The 21,028-nt window shown below is 36.3% G+C and overlaps 3 protein-coding genes across 4 annotated transcripts; 1 reads left to right on the top strand and 2 right to left on the bottom strand.

Moving 5' to 3' along the window:
- Positions 1-1,018: 1,018 nt before the first annotated feature.
- On the bottom strand, positions 1,019-7,270 carry LOC135620235 (probable carboxylesterase 16). The gene is made up of 2 exons (XM_065123020.1): positions 6,275-7,270; positions 1,019-1,780 (listed from the first exon to the last, which is right to left on the bottom strand). Exons 1-2 carry the CDS (start codon positions 6,970-6,972, stop codon positions 1,243-1,245), a joined length of 1,236 nt encoding a protein of 411 aa, XP_064979092.1. The 5' UTR covers positions 6,973-7,270; the 3' UTR covers positions 1,019-1,242.
- Positions 7,271-9,274: 2,004 nt separating this feature from the next.
- LOC135620234 (serine/threonine protein phosphatase 2A 57 kDa regulatory subunit B' theta isoform-like) lies at positions 9,275-14,789 on the bottom strand. 2 transcript variants are annotated; one of them, XM_065123018.1, is made up of 3 exons: positions 14,641-14,789; positions 12,847-14,544; positions 9,275-9,944 (listed from the first exon to the last, which is right to left on the bottom strand). In XM_065123018.1, exons 2-3 carry the CDS (start codon positions 14,053-14,055, stop codon positions 9,594-9,596), a joined length of 1,560 nt encoding a protein of 519 aa, XP_064979090.1. In that variant the 5' UTR covers positions 14,056-14,544; positions 14,641-14,789; the 3' UTR covers positions 9,275-9,593. The 2 variants fall into 2 exon arrangements, with proteins under 2 accessions (XP_064979090.1, XP_064979091.1); XM_065123019.1 differs by having other exon boundaries at positions 12,847-14,466.
- Positions 14,790-16,610: 1,821 nt separating this feature from the next.
- LOC135620233 (plant UBX domain-containing protein 1-like) lies at positions 16,611-20,697 on the top strand. Its single transcript, XM_065123017.1, has 7 exons — positions 16,611-16,770; positions 17,443-17,539; positions 17,756-17,821; positions 17,980-18,053; positions 19,251-19,380; positions 19,497-19,598; positions 20,276-20,697. Exons 1-7 carry the CDS (start codon positions 16,717-16,719, stop codon positions 20,470-20,472), a joined length of 720 nt encoding a protein of 239 aa, XP_064979089.1. The 5' UTR covers positions 16,611-16,716; the 3' UTR covers positions 20,473-20,697.
- The last annotated feature ends 331 nt before the right edge of the window (positions 20,698-21,028 follow it).

Genomic DNA, 21,028 nt, shown 5'->3' with positions numbered 1-21,028 from the left:
ATAATTTAAAAGATAATAAAATTATCTTTTTATTTTTTTCATTCATGCCCTTTTTGCATGTGATATATAAGTGTTTCACAAAGTTACCGGTAGAAGAATTGAGATTAAATGTTTCACCGTATAAATCTCAATGATACTTTTAAGGTATAAGGATCCAAGATACATCATAGTTAACCCATGCACCGGTGTTCCATAAAACATCCATCCCAATTTTTAGGCCTTTTGCCGTTAGGCCTTTGTATGCTTACAGTAGCCGGTAAAAACAAAAAAGTCATTATATGATATATGATTATAAACACGACAATAATGAGATGAGTAATATATTAATTACTCAAGAACTAATAAAACGTATCATTAAAACATTATGCAATTAGTATGATTACCCCAAAGTATAATGATAAATATGAGAAAAAAATTCAACATACAATGTAAAATCTTTATCCATTTATCCCCATAGTTTCACAGTTTATGTTTTGGTAAAACATTATGCATGATTGCAATCTTGATCTGTTTCTTTTACCTTTACTAATAACAAAATAATATAGTAAATTGGATGAAGGAAATCAACTCAAGACAGAACATAACAAATAAACCTGATGACAGTCTTTGCAGAATTTATTATGTTATCAAGAAGAGGTCATGTTTTTGCCAACCTTACCAAATGAAAAATAAGAAACAAGAACAGCAAGTCATATTAGACATGACTCCAAAGCTCTACGCTTATGCTTCAAACCAACGTCAGAACAATAACAAGTCATAATGTCAGCCCTATGGAGACATTACCAAACAACTAGCTATGCTTGATGTCATCAGAGCAATACTTGTGCCTGACCAGCCCAATGACAAACAAAAGCATTTCCCTGCTTGTTTCCAGAAACTTAGAACTCATAGAGGCTCCACCAAGGCCGAGAAATAGCTGAGAAGCTTAATTATCAGATGAAAAAGGAGTGAGAAAAGGGCTTTGAAGAATTTTTTTACCATCATGCTGGTTGATGTACAGTATTAATAACTAAATATGTTACAGAAAACACAAAGGAATAAAAGAATGATATCAAAGGGGAACAAAGTGACAATTACCGACCCAACAGCTTGCATGTTCCAACATACAAGAAAACAAAGACCGCAAAAGCATTTATAAACTCATCAAACCTGATCATCAGATTCATCTAAAAGCATACAGCCTGGTGAAGCAAAACGCAAAAATGCCCTTCCCATTTAACTACTATACAAACTGCTGTATCTCTAGTATGAGAATTCATGTCCGCGGATCGATATATACTTCTTCACCCATATTGCAATATCGTCGGCACAGGCCTGTGCTTGAGGTGTCTTGAGGAGCATGTCAAGTGTGGCAAACTCATGAACTGAATCCTTGTATTCCAGGACTGGTGCATCAACATTCACCTTCCGCAGCTCCTCGGAATATGCAATTGCTTGGTCCCGCATCCAGTCATGTTCCGCAACTACTGTAAGGGTTGGCGGCATGCATTTCAGTGGTGGTCCCCTGCCAGGCACAAGGGGGTTTGCAGCTGGATGATCTAAACTAAATTCCGTCTCAGGTAAGAACAGCTTCCAAGCAAGTACGCACAGCGACTTGTCGTAGAAATAAGTATTTGCTAGTTTGATTTCTGAATGGGTAGCGATGCTTCCAGTGAAGAAAGGATACATCAGAACCTGGGCAACAACCTTAACAGGATCTATAAGTTTTCCAGCCTCGACTGCCTTTCGAGCCACAAAATCAGCAATATTAGCACCACAGCTCACACCAAGAAGAACACATCTGTTACAACAAAGTAGCCAACGGGTAATGCCAAGTAGTTCAAATATATGTTTTAATCCTAGCAGAACATGGATGGAGTACCGGGTAACATGGAATGGAATGACTGATAAAATATAACTTGTAGCAAGGTAGGCAATACCGAATGATACCACCCGGTACAGGCGATACGTACCGGTCCGACGGCATACCGATACGTGGACCGCTCGCTACCGGACAAAACAAAAAATAATAATAATATTATATATATATATATATATATATATATATATATATATATATATATATATATATATATATATATATGAGGCAACGTCGCCCCATCTGGGAGAAGAGAGAGGCGACGTCACCGAGTTATATATATATATATATATATATATATATATATATATATATATATATATATATATATATATATATATATATATACCGAGCAGTATACCGAACGGTATACCGCTCTACAATAAGATTGAGTCATCATATCAGTTGAGGTGGACTCACTAGTTCAATAATTAATTTAGAGAAAAGTTTGTATACATTAGATGCAGGTGCTTGCACTATACAAAGTCTACAGTCGAAGAAGTATGCTGTGACAAAGTGGTATAAAAAATATCAAAATAATTGGAGCAAACATGCTACAGAAGCAACACAACATTTGAGATGAGTACATAATTGTTACATGAGTAGAAATTTGAACATTGCAAGCTTTCTATATGGTTCTTCATTGCAAAAGGAGATGGATCCTGGGTACAAACATAAACTAAGTTAAAAACCAATGATAGTTTTGTTTTATAAAGTATAATATGCTCTAATTATCAGTTTCAGAAATGCCATAAGGTTGGCAGTTCACCTGTTAAGACTCTATCTACTTGCTTTCTTGCTCTTATGACCAGAATCAATCCATAACCTTTGTATGATAAATAATTAATCATTGTATGTTTTCAATGTCAATAAAGTTACGACTATACTCGGATAAGCCTTGAATAAATCTGCACCAAGAAGCTGCCGCAACAGTTTTGAGAGAAAGCAAATAGGAGTAAGATAACTTTCTCATGAGGTTTTAACTATCTAGATGCATAAATAACTATCCTCTCATTTTGCATTAACACACATCCAAGTCCTTGAAGCGAGGCATCACTTGATACCACAAAAATATCTCCTCTAGAAGAAATCACCAAGATAGGAGCATTGGTTAATTTCACCTTTAATTCTTGAAAACTTCGGTGACACTTATTCCAAATGAATTTCACATTCTTCTGTGTCAAACTGGTATTAAAAGTCTTCTAGAAGTCTTCTATAATATCCAACCAAACCCAAGAAACTTTTGATCTTCGAAACATTAGAAAGTCACTTCCAATTCATTGCAGCTTCAATCTTTTGGGGGTTAACATATATACCAACACTAGAAATTACATGACCGAGAAACATAACTTTATTGAGCCAAAAATTACACTTACTCAATTTGGCATACAGTGTCTTGTCATAAGATGGTGTTCATGTTCCGCGCTTCTTTTGGAATAGATCATAATGTCATCAATGAACATGATTACAAATTTATCAAAATAAGAATGGAACACTCTATTCATGAGATCCATGAAAGCAGTTGGTGTATTCGTGAGAAGTGATTTAAAAAGGCGCTCCGGCGTTCGCTTGCCTTGCTCGAGCACCTCGTTTGAGGGCCAAGCGACGCACTTCAATGAGACACCGCCTAGGCACTCGCCCAGGCCAAGCATCGAGCGCTTCGGGCGAGCGCCTTATTGATATTAGGCAACCGAACTAGACTTTTTACATCTGGTTCAGTTAAATTTACATTAGTTGGTTCAATTGAACCAACTAACACACGTAGTTATATCAAAACCTGCGCGCGACCCGACTCCCAACCCTACGCTTTCTCCCTTTGCGTTCACCGACAACAATTTCTCCCTATACCTACGCAGTCGACAATTTCTCCTGCTGCCTCCGAGTCTTCCTCTATCGCCGATCGAGTCTCCTCAGCTTCCGCTGTTGTCCACTGTTTGTCTCCTGTCGCTGCTACTATCCACGGCCTACTACTGTCCACGACGTGACTCCGCTACCTCCTGCTGTCCGCAACTCCGCTGCCGCTGCTATTGTCTGCTGTTGTGACTGTTGTCCACTGACTTCTCACTGTCAGTTTTTACTCTTCCCTTCTAAGTGCTGTTAACAATAAATATACTGTTAACAGTAAATTATTAATTAATGTACAAAATAACTTTATTTATTAGATTAATAATATTATATATATTTATATTTTTAATATTTTAGAGCACCTTGGGCGTTTTAGGTCATTGGCACCTAGTGCTTTTTAAATCACTGTTTGTGAGTCCAAAAGACATTGTTAAGAATTCGTAATGATCATATCATGTTCTAAATGCAGTTTTCTATACATCTCCTTCACTAATCTTTAGTTGATCATACTCAGACCTCGAATCAATCTTTGAGTATACCCGAGTACCTTGAAGTTGATCAAATAGGTCATCTATCCAAAGAAGGGAATACTTAATTCTTTATGGTCCCCTGGTTAAATTACTTTCTTCATCTTTCTTCTTCACAAACAGGACAAGGGCACCCTAGGGTGATGATACATTGGGTTGAATAATAAGTCGGTATCCTACCTTTCAACAACTCCTTTCTAACTAAAGTAGTACAATTACAACAAATTTGGATATACTTATAGCCTAAAAATCCCTATAAAAGTTACAAAAAATAAGGAAAAACCTAATCCATACCTACTTAGACCCTAGATAATACTCCTAGCTGTATGATGATATAACAAGAGGAACCAATTTCATCATAGAATACCAAGTTTTTAAAAAAAGATGATAATTTTTTTTTTCCCCAAACTAAAGCACTTATAAGATCTGGTCTAAAGAATTTTGTTTCCAAACTCTGAATCCTTTGTTTTATAAAAAAAAAAGAATTTGTGGCGTGATTTCATTATGTTTGGCTAAAAATGTGGTCAAGGGGTATGATTCAGTGTGGGCATTGTAACTGAAGCAAATTTCACAAGTTTCAGGGATGCTATTGGTGATTATGTAGAGGTTATTCATTGTCAATATAGGCTATCATTTATGGTGGCATAAACCTGGAATATAGCAGGATATTATTGAGAAGTGCTGATGAATAGTTCAGGTCTACAGGAGGACATTTTATATTATTAGTAATAATAACAGCATTGCTTGGTTGTGGATTGACTCTAGGTCTGAAATGCTCATGATTGGGCAAGAAACAGATGTGGAAGGGGATAAAAAGAGACTCTTGGTGCTGACTTCTTGTGTTGCATGGAAAGATTCAGGGTATCTCTGCAGGTGGTTTGTGTGAGATAAAAGCCAAAAAGGAGACAAATAGGAAAAGAAAGACACAGATCAGTATAGATAGAGGTACATAATAAAAAGATCCGGCGAATATAAAGATAAATCCTTATCTACCACCATCTGTAGGACACCTAGGAACATATGTGTGCTAATTAGATCCTTAGCCAATTCTCATAAGATAGCAGCCAACTTGAAAAGCTTTCCACCACTTTAACTAAGTCCTGTCTAACTACTTCACTTGGAATTAAGATATGCACCTTTGTCCTTTCAGTAGCCATCTCTGGACTATCTCCACACTGTCTCAAGAAAATTTCCTTTGATCCTTCACTAATCCCAAAGTTTCATGTCATGTCCTTAGGCTAAATCAACGTGTCTATGTCATGTCTAATTATCCTTCTTCACAATATTATAAAAATATTTCATATAATATTATTCATATTTTTTTATATTTTTAATATAATATATAATTATGTTTTATTTTCAAAAAAATATTAAACCTGTAGCCAGACCAGTTGACCCACAGTTCAACCAATAGCCCAATGATTTGAGACTTGACCAGGTCAGTATATAGTCTGGTTCTCATAATTATGGTTTAGACTTACTGATCATCATACCATCATTAACAAACAGCTTGTACACAATCTACTTATTCTAACCCACAAGATATGATATTATGTGCAATCACCTAACCACAAAATGATGTTCAATTGACAAATATATAGTCTAAAAGTTTTTTGATGATCAATATAATGTGTCACCTGTAAATGCATCTTAACACAAATAACAAAAAACACTTGCTAAAGCAATTTTACCACAGAAACCTACCGTAGAGACCGTCAAGGTGTAACTTTGAAGAGGGTGATAAAATACTTGAGAAACTAAAACCTTCTAGAGTTCAGTGAACAGACTGTCATATGTTGCATTCAATTCTAACCAAATATGCAGTAGTCGTGCATATATATCCTTGTGGTATATTTCCAACCAACAAAAAGTATACTAACATCCCAAAACACCAATAATTCAAGGTGACTACAATGTGGCATTTAACAGAATGGTTACGAACTTATTCTACATAGACTCTAATAGATCTGCAAAACTTTAATCCCAAACAAATTAACCAAGCAAAAAATTCCAAAATTTATATTCACCAAAAGAAAACAATCACCTGGAAGGATCACCATGAGCTGCTAACCAAGGCTCGACGGAAGATGCACCGAAAGAATCGACAATCTGTGACCTGCTCGCATCCCCAAGGCCACCAGCCTTCGTGCTCTCCATCGACTTGCTGCACTCCGCCAGATTCGCCTGCTTCCCCAACCAATTCAGCACCTTGAATCCATCCTCAAAAGCGGCAGGGTACCGGCTCTCCGGCGCCAACCGATACCCCACAGCGATCACGATCGCATCCAACAGCTTGGCGATCCTCCTGCAGAAGAAATCGTTGGCCGTGGACGTATTGCTCCCGCCGACGAACGCGCCCCCGTGGAACTGCAGGATCACAGGCAACTTCCGAGGAGACCCGGCGTGGGACCCGCGGCAGGCGTCCGGCGGCGACACGGGCGGCAGATAGCCCCCGTAGGCCCCGCCGTTTTCGACGTGGCCATTGCAGGGGGCGAGGGAGGAGTCGGGGAGGAAGAGGCGGAGGGAGAGGGAGCTGAGGGGGTCGACGTGGATGTCCTTGGTGGCAACCCCGTCGGGGCCAAAGGAAGGGTTAGAGGGGGCGGCAGACTCGTCCGGGCGGGAAGCGACGCCGAAGGAGGCCTCCGTGCCGCCCGCCGCCGACTGCTGCAGGAGGGTTTGGAGCTTGTGCTTGAGAAGTAGCTTGAAGAAGACGCTGTAGACCTTCACCGACACGCTCGGCATCGCTACCCACCGATCTCCGACGCTGGATTCCGCTCTCTACAGAGCATGTATTCTTTGGTTGTTGGACAAGGAATTAGGGATACCAATGATTAGGTAGCGCGTCGGATAGATCTGAGAGAGAGAGAGAGAGAGAGAGAGAGAGAGAGAGAGAAGGTGGTGGATTTGGATCAGGTTTGCTTCGATCCCTCGTTGTTCGTTGTGGGTGGGTTTTGAGGCTGCCGATAGCTGCGAATTTTGAGCGAGAGAGAGAGAGAGAGAGAGGAAAGGGGAAGAGAGATTGCGGAGGAATTGGGGGTGGTAATCGGAAATGGATGTCAATGGGAGGGAGTTTTAAATATTATATAGTTTGATTAAAAAAACAAAAATCTCAAGATATAGTGGAGAGAAGAAAAGAACTCTTGAGAAAATAAATAAATAAATAAATATTGTTATTGATAGGTAACCCTTTATTTTATATAATTATTTTTAAAATAATTAAATATAATTTTACTAAATATAATCTCTTATTTTTTTATGTTTTTTAATTATCATTATTTTATACAACTCATTTCATCGGTCGATCAATCATCCCACAAAAATCGATGTTATATGTATATGATTGATATCGTAATGATATATATATATATATATATATATATATATATATATATATATATATATAACACGATAAAAAGGGAAGTAGAAAAAATATATACAATAGTAAAAAGGGAACAAAGATTGTATAGAAAGAGTTGGAAGAGGGTAAAAATTAAGTGATAAGTTAATGACATTTAGGGATATTTTAGAAATATTAAAAATTCTTAAAATATCATAGTAAATAGAAAATGGTTACAAATAAAAATATCCATAAAAAATCTTAATTTTATTAAGGATCCCATTGAGAAAATATTTAAAATTATGATTTTGTTAATGTGTTATGCAGAAATATCTGTAAAATACACCATTAAAAACTTTGGATTTATCTCCTGTGCATTGTTTATTTTGTTTTCTTTTTTATTATTTGTTTGATTATTATAAAATTTTGGTTTTAAGTTAAAACAGGAAAAGATATTTGGATATAAATTTAGAAATTGGAATTATTAGAGAAAATATCACTGCCGGCAAAAAAAAAATATCTATTTCAATTTTATCATGTATCATTATTTTTTTTCCTTTGATGATTTTTTTTATGATCTTTGGCTCAGCTTATATTTTGAAGTAAAATATCGAATATTAAATTTTGACACATTTGGGATTTTATTATTATACACTAATGCATAGTATAGCTATCTCATTTCCTCTGACATGGGTAATAATAATAATAATACAGAAAATTTTCCTTTTTTAATTCACCAATATGTATTAAGACATCTCACATCAGATCTTTGATGAAAACATTCCATAAGCCTACTTCAATTGCATTACTGCAACTCTACATGCAGGCAAATACTAATTGAATTATTTTTCTTTCTTTCTTACATCAGATGTTGTGTTCATGGGATTTTGTGTTAGTTTTGGGACAGCATAAAAAGATGAATCAATTTGACATTATAGATCCAGAATCATTCAACCAGTCTGAATGAAGAGGAGGTTGAAAACTTTCAGGTCTTCTACACAGAAAGAGGCCAATGTGGCCAGCTTGACCTCTTTGCTCATCTTGCACTCAGCCAACTCAGAGCAGAAGCTGTTATCATTAACAGGACAAGTTTTAATGGTAAGTCATTGTCTTGCACACTGAGTACCCAGGTTTGTGATATTTATCTGTCTGGTTTTATTTTTTATTTATTTATTTCAAAGATTTTTCTAATTCAGCATATATCGATACTCGGCACTGTGATATCGGCACATATCGGTATGTCGACACACGAGTACTTATCTGAAACACTATTGGTACATGAAGTTGCAAGCCTTAGTGCACCTATTTTGCCTCTTTTATTTTCATAAACAAGCTCACTGGCTACAACATTCAACAAGAAGCATAGACTTGTTCCTTTGTAATAGGAGATGATTGACTGGCATTTTGTAGGAAGAATGTTGATATTGGACAGGAAAGAGAAATTAACAGCATACTAAGATGAACATAAGGCAAGACCATCTTTAAGACTGATGCAAGTTACCTGAGATATGGTCCAATAAGTCAGTAGTAGAAGACAGACTTTGCCAACCACTTTGAAATCAGACCCACATTAGCAATTGCACATTTTAATGACCTGATAAACCTTAAAATCATACAAATTAGGGCTTGGAGAAAAAGATGGAACATAAAGAATTGAGTGTTTCAAAATTTAACCATGGAAAACATGAATGGACAAAGCAAATCACCTGAAATTTCAAATGCATCATCCTTTATCATGTCAAGCATCAACTTAATGAAACATTTGCTCCTACTTTGCACTGTGTTTGTAGAACACTAACCTATTAACTCCCATATTATCATATTTTACACATGGATATAGTAGTTCTTTAAGATTCTTAAAAAACCCCTTAAACCTGTACAATTTTCCTAAATACTCAAAAGAACCTGACATGCAGACAATCCAGATGCATTACATTGGGTGTAATCTATATGCATTCATGTTACCCATATCAACGTCAATAACCTCATAATATAACAAAAAGGTTGAGCTACCACACATGTAGCTTTAAACTGGACTGCGTATGATGTGTGGAATAAGCACAGGTTCATTGCTCACAGCTTTTGTAGCGGCAATTTCTTCAAGGCGTTTCCATGTCACTTCTCGTTTTGATTGGATCTCTTTGCCTTTAACTTCATCTTCCTCAAACTTCTTCAAGCACTTGGCAAAAAGCTCAGGATCATTATCAGAGAAAAACTTGCTCACATTTAACGTCAAGCTCTGGACAGCTTGATTCCAGTGGCTTTTGGCATTTCTTTCGAGCGCAGGAAAGATTATGGGTAATAGGACCTTGACATTTTGTTTGATCAAGTTTTCGATATGATCATTATTCCATAGGAACAATGCCCTCTCAGCCACCTGCATAGAGAGATTGATTCAAGGATAATCTAATTACAGAACAACAAAGTAATAGGTATTTGTACATAATTCAAGTCTTCATTTTAGGTTCAGATAGTTCCAGAACAATTTATTTTATTATGGTGCAAACTACAGGATTCTTCAATTCAATGACGTCTAAGGTGGCTAAGCAACCAATACATGGTAAAAGACACCTAACTGCCCAAGAAGCATCTCAGGGTACTGCTATGAGGTATTAGATCCATTTAAAAAAAGCAAATAGGTAAATAACATATATCATGGTGTTCTATCCTGCATAAGATAGTAAGATCACCAATCATCAAGAAAAAGAAAAAAAGATCACCAATAATCAATGTGAAGATAAGAACTCAAGATTGATCTTAATGTAATCCTCTAGTTACAAAAAGCTCGTTAGGCACATTCTCTATAATTCTAAAACCAGTGACTACTTTGTCATACTGATCTTTTATAGCATCCTTTTTTTTTTACAAATTAGCAAAACCTAAAATTTGTATGTTGCAACACTTTCAGTAGAATGTACTTACTAAGGCTTTTTTTTGTCCTATAACAGTTTGAATTTTGAACCATTTTGACACATGCGAAAGATGACAATGAATGTTAGGAAAGGAAGAAAAAAAATTTAACTGCACCAGATAATCAACTGCAGCAGCTTAGAAAGGTGATAAATTTTGAACCATTTTGACATGTGCGAAAGATGACAACGAATGCTAGGAAAGTAAGAAAAAAATTTAACTGCACCAGCTAATCAACTACAGCAGCTTGAAGGGTAATAAATGAAATGCAGGAATAACTTAAAAGTAAAATGCTAGCCACGCTAAATAAAACAAAAAGGAGGCAAATGCTAAATGACACCTTTCTAATGACACAAAGCAAGGAAGATTAAAAAGTTTCTACATGGCAGTTTAAACGATGTATACACATGAGGACAATATTTGAAATAGAACCATCACGATTTTTGATTGATTGAAATTTATGGCTACAAGTTGCAATAGCATAAGAGAGTGCCAACTGGCCATCCAAATAGTTTGTGAACATGTCATGCTATATTGTGCCAACACCCGACAAGACAATGTATGCTGCCAAAACATATAATATCGGGACAGTCTTATGGATTCTCTTCTCCTAGGACAACACTAACATAACCAACATCCCCTGACGTCTCCTCCCCTAAGACCAATTCAATTAAGAGGTCAAGTCCCTTGGGTCCTTCAAGAACCCAACCAAATTCAGTTTGATCCTAATCAGTGATCACAATGCTTATCATCATCCAGTATCGGGTCTGAAGAAGATCAATATACTCGGTCTTAAACCCTACAAATAAAGAGATTTTTTCCATGTTACAAACCTTGATCATCTACGTCGCAAGGGAGCAACCTTAGAAACAGATTTGGAACTTATCAAAAGGTAAAAGTCATCAATTTCTTTCCTAGAAGAACTATGTCTAAATAATTAATGGTTTCTTTTACCATTAGAAACCCTGATCAACCTAACATAGAAAATTTTGGGTTTTAATGGTTCGATCAGGATTCTAATTCGATTTACCTGTAGACTATGAAGAATCAATAACATCATTTACCTATGAAATGTGAGAATGACCAATCAATTACTGTGGTGCCGTAGTTGCCTCCCACTTTGACCAAAAAACAAGACCTTGATTCCGACCAATCTTGTAGAAATGTCATCCTTAGTCCAAACCACTCGAAATAAGATGGCATTGGATTAGTCAGGTCAGGTTCAAATGACAAAAATCAAACCCAAACAAACTAGAAAAGGATTTGCCTCCTTGGTGGATTAAAATTGAATACAAATTGGTGTTATTCAACTTGTGCAAAAACGACCTTCAGGATACTTCCTCTGAGATCGACTCAACTGCTATGTACGTGCTATTTGTATGTTTTTACATATGAATTACACATATAGATGATTGCATCACCAGGATGGATCAATTCATGAGCAGATATGTAAAGACATATACATATATAACATCGTAGCAGAGACATACCTGCATCAGGTTTATTTTACAATAGTTAATTTGTGTGCAAACTTATGCATGGATGCAACCTAATCTAAACCATAAGTTAAAGTTAAATTTTATCTTAGGGCAAGTGTCCTCCTTGAAATAGATGTTAGTGCTCAATAAAGCTAAAACCTCATTTGTGCAATCTTAGTACATCTTACCAAAAAGCAAAATCTTGATTTTCCCCTATACACAAATAGAACCTAGACCAAGAGACAAAAATGCCATATCTGAAACTTCAAGGTTAAATTTGACAGAATAAATAAAATATAAGATCAATTAAACTAACTGCCACCAAGCATCTTCTCAACAACTTGCAAGATATAATTTGAGAAGAGATCCTAAAAAACAGTGGTAAAAAAATTGATCAAATAGTCTTCCTGAAGAAAGCAGTCACAAAAGAATGAGAGGAACACTTGAATTTGAACAGTGCTCTAAAGAATACTTGTCAAACTTTAATTTAAAATAGTCCAATGTTCAAAGAGAGGACTGAAAATTGCACCTACTACCTAGATATGGAACACCATGGTTTGCTTATGCATATGCAAAACCACTAGGAGCACTGATGCAAGAAAATGTGCTCAAAAGGCTTTATCCTAATGAAGTAATGGAAATACTCCTTCACTTGAGTATGCATCAACGCCATGAGTCAAGCATGATTTGGAGAGTGTTGGTGTTATCTGGTAAATTGTTTATCTGTCGATGAACCAGAGAAGGATACCATAGTGCAGGGTGGACAGTGCTTATGACAAAACATGCATCTATAAGTTAAAACAAAAGATATGAAAAAGGTAAAATGTCCTCAAAGTGAAGGTTGAAAGTAAACCAGCTGACCTAATATTCTAAAGTTATAACTGAAAATACCTGAAAATGAGAACTATTCAAGCAGCGGGCTATCTGATGGAATAGTGGTATCATACATCGCTGGAACTCTGCAGGCTGAGTTGCATCCAATATCTCTTCTAATTCTCCCAAAAACATAACTTCCTTTGAACTATTTGTAATTGGCCAAAATTTCAGCAAGCCCCGTATGACGGTATCTGCAAGCTTGCAATCTTTTTCAATAAATTGAGTGATGCAGTATGATAACTGCTGATGGTACATGCCCATGCATTTTGGTTTATGAAGTGGGATTAACGCTCGGACAAGAAATAATTTATGCTCTTCTTTTAAAGGTAATGCAAAACCATTAATGATACTTCCAAGCACCTCCAGCAGCTCTGCAATGCCATTGTGTTTCTCAGTTTCAAAGATAAACTGGTAAAAAATGTTATTAATAGATTTCCTTATGAATGGCCGGTGAACCATAAATTTTCCATAGATACGGTGAAGAATTGTCTTTAAGTATTCCCTCTCTCTAACATCTTCTGAGTCAAAGAGATCGAGCAGCTTAAGAACAAAGGAATGATCAATATATCTTTTTGCCAGCTTAGCATCCGTCTCAGGAGATTGAAGGAATCTTAAAAACAAGTCATAAACAAGATGCAAGTGTGGCCATGCAGGGTCCATTACAGGTTCGTCTTCCTCCAAATCAAGGGATTGCAAAACTTTGTACTCACGAGGCGGGGAAGTGAAAGTCCTAAACAAGTTTATGGATATCATCTTTATGATTTCTTGCATAACACTCTCCGAAAACTTTGCATTGGATGATGCCACATAGTCAACAAGATCTTGCAGAGTCTGCCGTTTGATGTCCTTCTCTTTCAAGTTCTTTGTTGCATCCGTGAAGTCAAACACAGCACAACACAAGTTCAATTTTTTTATGAATAAGCTCTGCCTCTCGGAGCTTGGGACATCTTTGAAGCTCGGCAATGCTTCATAGGCCAGGACGACTGAACCACCATTTGGCTCTGACATAACAGCAGGGATTTGATTGGCTGGATGGTCTAACCCAGGATCCAAACCAGGAGGGAGAATTGTGACTCTGCTGCTTGGCAAGTCCCCATCTCTTGAACTGGTTGAAGAAGTCGATGATGGCGGACTCACTCCAGCAAGTGAATCCCGTTTATCGCCTGACTTTGACTGCTTGCGGGGAAGCCGACTCAAAAACTGCTTAATCATGCTTCGAGGCATGCATGCATGCAAAAGGAAAAACAGGAGAAAAACACAAATTGAAGGCCCTAGCTATGTACCGTCCAAGGTAAAACTTCAGCAAAAAAGGGATCTCATTGCCGCCACCTGCTGTTCCTCACTCCAAAATCCTTCCTTTGTTAAAGCACTTTTTTTACCATCACCTGAAGATGTTCCAGATCGAGAACAAAGATATATCTTCTCCCACATGAAGTCAGCCCTTTCTCCGTTGCAAAGACCCGATAACAATAGCAGATCAAGAAAGAACTCAAGATTCTACCATTTTAAGGAGGCCCGGACCAATGACAGATGCGATCGGCGGAAAGATCCCCTCTTCCATACCCTTCTACCCGCAACTAAAGAGGGGCACCCAAAAGCGGGATGGATCTCGAGGGCCAAATTCCTCTTCCGCCCCTAAAATCGACGGGTTCGAAGGACTAAACGATCAGGAAACGGCCGAGAGCGAGCGAGACAGCATTTGGCGCTCGAAATCTCGAAGTCGAAGTACAAAGGTGAAAGAATTGCCAACAAAAGGAGATTTTTCTTTATTCGCTTCAAAACCCACACGGAAAAGAAGAAAAAACCTACCTTTTTCGAGACCAAAGAAGCGCTGCACTCTCCCTATGTATATTCCCCGACGGATCCCTCGCTGCCGTCCTTTTCCTTTCGGTGATCGGAAGGAGAGAAGACAAAGAGAAGGCGCAGAGCGATGAGGTCGATGTCTTTGGCTTCAGCAATTAAAATAACCTTCCTAAAACAACGCGAACATAATAATGATTATAATAAATAATAATTATTTATTATAATAAATAATAAGTATACTTATTATTATAATAAATAATAATGATTACGATAAATAATAAATATTTATTATTATTATTATTAGTATACTTATTATTATTATTTAAAAATTTTATGCTTTCCTTGAATGCACCTCATTGTTGCTTGCCATTTCACTACTTTGATTATCTCTTTTTTTTTTCCCTTTCCTTTTGCGAGGTCTATCGTTTTGTTTCGTTGTGAGGCCTTGTCACCCCTATCCTATGGAAGCGATGGATCCTCATAATAAAGATAAAACCTATTCTTCTTTTCTTTATCTATTTAAATTTTTTTCTCTTCTTTTCTCTTCTATTTGATCACATGTAAACCAAAGAGGAGAGACGATCATGGCGGGAGAGAAGCGATAGGCGATGATAAAAGATATTTAGGGTATTAGAGAAATTTTAAAGTACTAACTGAAAAAACTAAAAATAAGAGCACCATTCGTAAAAAAAAACTAAAAAATATTTTTTTTCAATAATCCTAATAATAATAATAATATTCTAATATATTTATAGATAATAAACTGAAATTTATATTTATATCCTCACAAAGTTTTGGAATAACATATATATATATATATAGTACGATTACCCAATTAATATTTATTGAATATCATCATCCATCAAGAACTAGAAAGAATCCATAGGTACGATATTCCCTCAAGCCAAGATACTATATAAAATAATATTATCGGATATATTATCGAACAAACACTTAAGGACTTCAAAATCATTGATACATACTAACTTAACCGTAGAAGATTTTTTTTCGATAAACCCTAACATGAACTTTTACAAAAATTAAACTAAAAGATATTATGATCCTCCATTGTGCAATTTAAGTAAGATAAGAAATACGATATATATATATATATATATATCCTCGTTCAAGTCATCAAGAACACTTAGTAACTCCTATTCTCTTATTCAAAACATCAATCGAGTCAAATCAATTTTATGAAGTAAAATTGATAATCAAATTTGATTTTATTAGGTATATATATAATTTATAATTTAATTCTTTTTTTTTTTACTTTTTATTGTCTCTTTTTTTTCTTCTTCTCCTTTTTAGATGACGTAAAATGATAAAAATAAGATAGATGATGAAATAAGACGAAATGAAGATTAAAAAGGAAGAGATGAAAAATAATTTTTGACATTTACTATAATACTTTAATGTTTTTAGGGTTACATATATTTTGTAATACCTCAAGAGATTTCATCTTGTAAACTTTCCAATAGGATATGTGGGTGATGGGAGAGCTATGGGGAAGGGAAAAAAAAAAGGGTAACATAAAAAAAAATATAATAATAATAATAATAGTAAAATTATTTTATTATTTTTTAAAAAATATTATGAATAATAAAGAGGTTGTGAATAATAAAAATTGAGTTCTAAATTTTTTACTTTTACCATTGAGAATTTGTTGCTATCGTCTAACTCTTTAAAAAATAAAAAAAAACTTATCGATTTATTTTTTTTCTTATCGCACCCTTTTACTTCATCCTCTTCGTCAATATCGTTCTTTGTTGTCATTATTATTTAGTGTCGATGTAGCTTGTTATTGTCGTTCAATATTATCCAATTTTACTTATCATCTCCTTCGTGTCATTATTATTTTCATCTATTTATAAATAAATAATTTAGAAATATTAAATATATTTAAAAATAGAGTTATATAATAGTAAAAAAGGACTATAATATGCTTTAGCGAAACCTAAGGGTTCGATTAGGTTATAAATACGGGACGGACTCAAAAGTGACTCCTATTCCGCCCCAAAGCGCTCTGGGAGTCGCAGAGAGTACGGTTTCGGAAGCCAACGCTCGGCTACCTTTCTCCTCATGGCCTCCAAGCGTGCGAGGCTCTCCACATCCGTGGAAGCCGAGAGTGCTCGGGTCCGCAAGCTTCTCCCCTTCCCCCTGGCAAATGGATTCTTGAAGTTGTGTTCCTTCTGCCCTCTGTTTGATCGATCCGCGCCCTTCTGTCTCTTGGTGGTTTAGTTCTTTGATTTTTTTATTTGAGTCTTGGAGAAAGTCTTGATCGCGATACGGGATTTTCTAGGCTGCTTTCCTTCATTGATGATGAAAATTTCGGAATCTTGGATGTGTTTCTCGTGGGAAGAATGGTTTTTGGTTCACTCGTGGGTTGTAATGATGGCCTTGGTTTGCAAGCCGGGAGATGTAATTTTCTTGCGATTAAAGTTCCTACTTTTTCTGATGTGCGATGATGATTCTGATTTCTTGCCTTGGCGTTCTTGTATCCAAGAACGGTGGTTCGTGTTGAAAGCACTCTTTTTATTAAAGCAGGAAGTGTTAGGATGCTTTCTTGTCTATGATGAATTCGACAATGCTTTTTGGATGGGTCTTGGGTGTAATGTTGGAATTTTGGTTTGCAGCTAAAAGGTTTATTTTTCTATCATTGAAGAAATCCTTTGTGTTTCCGTTGGGTGATGATGATTTTGGTTTCTGGCCTCGGCGCTCTTGTTTTAGAATAACGGGTTTTGTGCTTCTGGCTCTGTTCTATTTAACTAAGAAAGTCATTCTGACATCCCCGTTTGAGTGATTCAGGCAAAGCTTGAAGTGGTGGCTGCTGAGCTGGGGCATGAAATCCGTGTGTTCTTGGCAACATCTCAGACGAAACATGCTACATTGACTACGTCTAATGGTATTAACCTTCTTCGAAAATGCCATTCATATAATTCTGCCTCTTTTTTAATTTTAGTTTCGAGGTTAAACTCCAGATTCGTCGTCTTTGTTCATTTTGTTCGCTGAAGCTCTATGTGTGTCTTTGTAGTCTGACCTAATTTCCAATGAATTCGTTGCTACTGCTTATGACCGCTGCAAGTCAATTTTCTCATTATTTCCACTATACGGTATGCAGAAGATGATGCAGATGACTTCTACGATTTAACTGCCGAGGATTATTATAACCTCATGTCAAGTAGAGGTAATATCGAGGATAAGATTTATTTGTACCTTATTTATAGAGTTAGATTTAGTGGGCATATATCTTGTCCTTTGGAGTAGGAATAAACTTCAGTGATGAACACTCATCACTGTATTTGATGCAATCTAATGCTTGCTCATCGACTTTACTATGTACAGCTGAGTCTCAGATTATGAAGACCCAGAAGATGCGAGAAGCAGAAGCAGTTGCTAGTAGAGAAAGATTAACTAAGGTGTGAAAGAACTTTATATTTGTTTGGGTTCTCTACAATTTATGATTTTAGGACCCATAATGCCTAGTTCTCCATCTCTCTGTTGCTATTATTTCAAAGGACCCAATGGATATTGTGAATACTTGTCCTTCTTCATAGTTACATTGTCCACACCATGCTCGTATCTTGGTGTTTTAAAATGGTAAAGCAATGTTATGTTGGTGCAATCTCACTTTAAGATCATTTTGATTGTTTGCTTTCAAATATCATGCACTAGTGACCAGGAAGAATCAATAAATTATATAGAAGTTTTAAATTAATTTCATGCCTCAAGCCCACCATGTCCTACATTAAGAAGGGTTTCTCCAAGTGGTAGGAACGTTTCCCACAGGGAAAGATCTCTCCTTGCTTTCCTATGCTAGACCGACGTTCATGTGAGCTAGACAATTTTGCAGATATGTGCCGAAAAGGGATGGTTTAGGCTGGAATTTATTGAACCAATGTATGCTCGGGATTAAACATGCTTCAGTTTGCTGTGCCGAGTTGCTTATGCCTTGGTTGTGCTTAGAACTGATGGGAGATTGTTTGGGTCGGGCTTCATTTTAACATAATTTTTTTCAGACTTTTCACTACTGTTCTTGGGCTATTTTCTCTGAGTACATGCATTCTCTATTGAACATTTTGATGTCCTCTCCTGCACTAGATTATATACTTTTATTGGTTGTTGTCTGTGGCTTTAACCTTTGCTTTTTTTCCCTTTCTCATTTCAATCTTTCTTTGGAATAAGTACCCAGTTTTGTGGTTTTCAAAAAATGGCAGAAAACTAAACAGGATTTTCCACTTTAAATTCTAGCCTTTGGAATCTAACTCATTTGATAGAAGAGTTAAGTTCAACTGTATTCTTAGGAGCTTCTGAAGTTTTTTCTTGTATTTTTTTCAAATGTCAATCTTTGATGTCGATACTAAAGTTTAGTGGCTGAATTTTTTTTATATCTGATTTTTTTTTGTCTTTTTTAAGCTGTGTTGATTCTAATGATAATGGCAGTATACTGTCTGCAGCTTATATTGGTGAGGGAGTTGTATAATGCAAGGGTTACTTTTCCTCAGATTCTACTTAATTTATCTTCTTTGTTTTGTTATCCATTAACTAATTTTTGGGATAAACATAAGCATCAATCTGTTTTCTATTGCTTGGTTATATTACCAGTCATTTTGCAGGCAGTGATTAGGGTCCGCTTCCCTGATGACTATATTCTGGAGGCAAAGTTTCAGCCATCTGAGACCATTCAAACTTTAGTGAATCTTCTTGTGAAAGTTGTTGCTCAACCCAACTTGCCATTCTATTTATGTAAGTATTGATTCATCCTTCTTGAATGGGTTCTTGTGAAATGTTTGGTCTATAAATTAATTTGCTATTGTTATGTTAGTATTTCTTGGTATCATCTCGATGTTGTTTTTCACCAGTTACCACTCCACCAAAGCAACAAATTGCAGATTTATCAAAGGATTTTTACTCAGCTGGTTTTGCTCCTGGTGCTAATGTTTACTTCTCCTATGATGTTCCAGGTCTGCTCTTTGACATAATAATATCTTCTCAAAATCATTCCTCTGGATGATGTTAGTTTGTTCTGTAATTCATAATTATTAAATTACTGATGATCTGTTTGTGATTAAAATTGGAACAGTAGAGAAGTCTAAGCATCCCAAATTTTCAAAGTGGGAATTTGATCAGAATGCTGTCTTTTAGGATAAACCAATCGTTTGCCAGCATTGTAAAAGATGACATGGTGGGTTCATGATACTCACATGACATTATAGTGCTAACATCATGATACTTTATGAAACTTCTAGGCACATTCCTGTGGTTAGAACATTGTGGTTTTCATGCCTGCATGTTAGCTTTGCAGTTCATAAGTCCAGTAAAGATCATTGACAAACTTAAAATTATACCTAAAGTTGACTGGATCGTACATTTTCTGGTTTAGTTGTTTACATACTAATAAGATTCATTCTAATTTGTGCACGGAATACAATTAGTAGTACGGATTTGTGCAGTGTTGTCTCTGAAGGTTTCTATGCTCTGACATTCAGTCCCGTGATCTGCAGAATGATCTAACAAATTTGAAATAAATTGTCATGTGGTGACTCGTGCCATAGCATACGTATCTTCTCCTTATTCTGTAGTCTCATCAAAGATTTGTTTATAGTGCCTTTCGGGGTTTTATTTTTTGATCTTTTTGCAGAGTCTCATGGTTTGTATACCAATGAACCTTTTCTACGTGAAGACATCCGCATTTTGAGCACACTGGATCTCGGTCAGGAACAGATTGATCTCAAGTATGTTGCACCAAAACCTGCTTTGTTGGAGGCTGCCTCTGTCGTCGTCAATGCGAAACCAGTGGTGGTGAGGTCAACTAAACCAAAATGGTTTAGGCGCTAAACCACCGAACGCTGGTCCCGCTTTTTGTTCAACTTTTAGATCTGCCTGAACTACTTTTTTACACACTATTTCTTTTCTCCCATTGTAAATCATTTTATTTTCAAGTGGGAGAAGTAAATTTTTGGAAAGAGAATTGCATCTGAAGTTCTGAATGTGAATTCGGTCTGACTGTATCGTGGGATATTGACCTGCATAAGTAATCTAAATGCTGATGGTTGCTCTGTAGATGATGTGATTAGACCTCCATTAAAGTCATTACCCACTTTTAGTGTAGGATTAGACCAAAGTATTATAATAAGATGGAGATGATGTGATTTTGACATTTAGATGTGGGAGATACAAGTGAAGATCGGAGGACTAAAGAGGATATGTTTATGGCAGAAGAGACCCCCTCCCTCGGAGACTTGGTAAAAGATGGAACAGTTGCATGACACAACAACAGATACATGCTGTGAGGTCTGCAGGAAAGCCAATAGATACATTTTAGATAGCTTGGCAATAGATTCCATGTCTCACAATGCCATTCCTTCCCATGACATCATTCATGGAGGATGGA

The sequence above is a fragment of the Musa acuminata genome, chromosome BXJ2-8 (genome assembly GCF_036884655.1).
Source record: "Musa acuminata AAA Group cultivar baxijiao chromosome BXJ2-8, Cavendish_Baxijiao_AAA, whole genome shotgun sequence".
Lineage (NCBI taxonomy): Eukaryota > Viridiplantae > Streptophyta > Magnoliopsida > Zingiberales > Musaceae > Musa > Musa acuminata.
This window is presented reverse-complemented; position numbering and strand designations above follow the sequence as displayed.

What these genes read in the sequence shown, in the direction of transcription:
- LOC135620235 (XM_065123020.1), bottom strand. Translation starts at nt 6,972, where the DNA reads ATGCCGAGCGTGTCGGTGAAGGTCTACAGCGTCTTCTTCAAGCTACTT. An exon ending in GCTCATGGTGATCCTTCCAG is followed by an intron (nt 1,781 to 6,274) that starts GTGATTGTTTTC and finishes TTGTTGTAACAG; the next exon opens with ATGTGTTCTTCTTGGTGTGA.
- LOC135620234 (XM_065123018.1), bottom strand. Translation starts at nt 14,055, where the DNA reads ATGCCTCGAAGCATGATTAAGCAGTTTTTGAGTCGGCTTCCCCGCAAG. An exon ending in TGAATAGTTCTCATTTTCAG is followed by an intron (nt 9,945 to 12,846) that starts GTATTTTCAGTT and finishes CTCTCTATGCAG; the next exon opens with GTGGCTGAGAGGGCATTGTT.
- LOC135620233 (XM_065123017.1), top strand. Translation starts at nt 16,717, where the DNA reads ATGGCCTCCAAGCGTGCGAGGCTCTCCACATCCGTGGAAGCCGAGAGT. An exon ending in GTAGAGAAAGATTAACTAAG is followed by an intron (nt 18,054 to 19,250) that starts GTGTGAAAGAAC and finishes GTCATTTTGCAG; the next exon opens with GCAGTGATTAGGGTCCGCTT. An exon ending in CTTCTCCTATGATGTTCCAG is followed by an intron (nt 19,599 to 20,275) that starts GTCTGCTCTTTG and finishes ATCTTTTTGCAG; the next exon opens with AGTCTCATGGTTTGTATACC.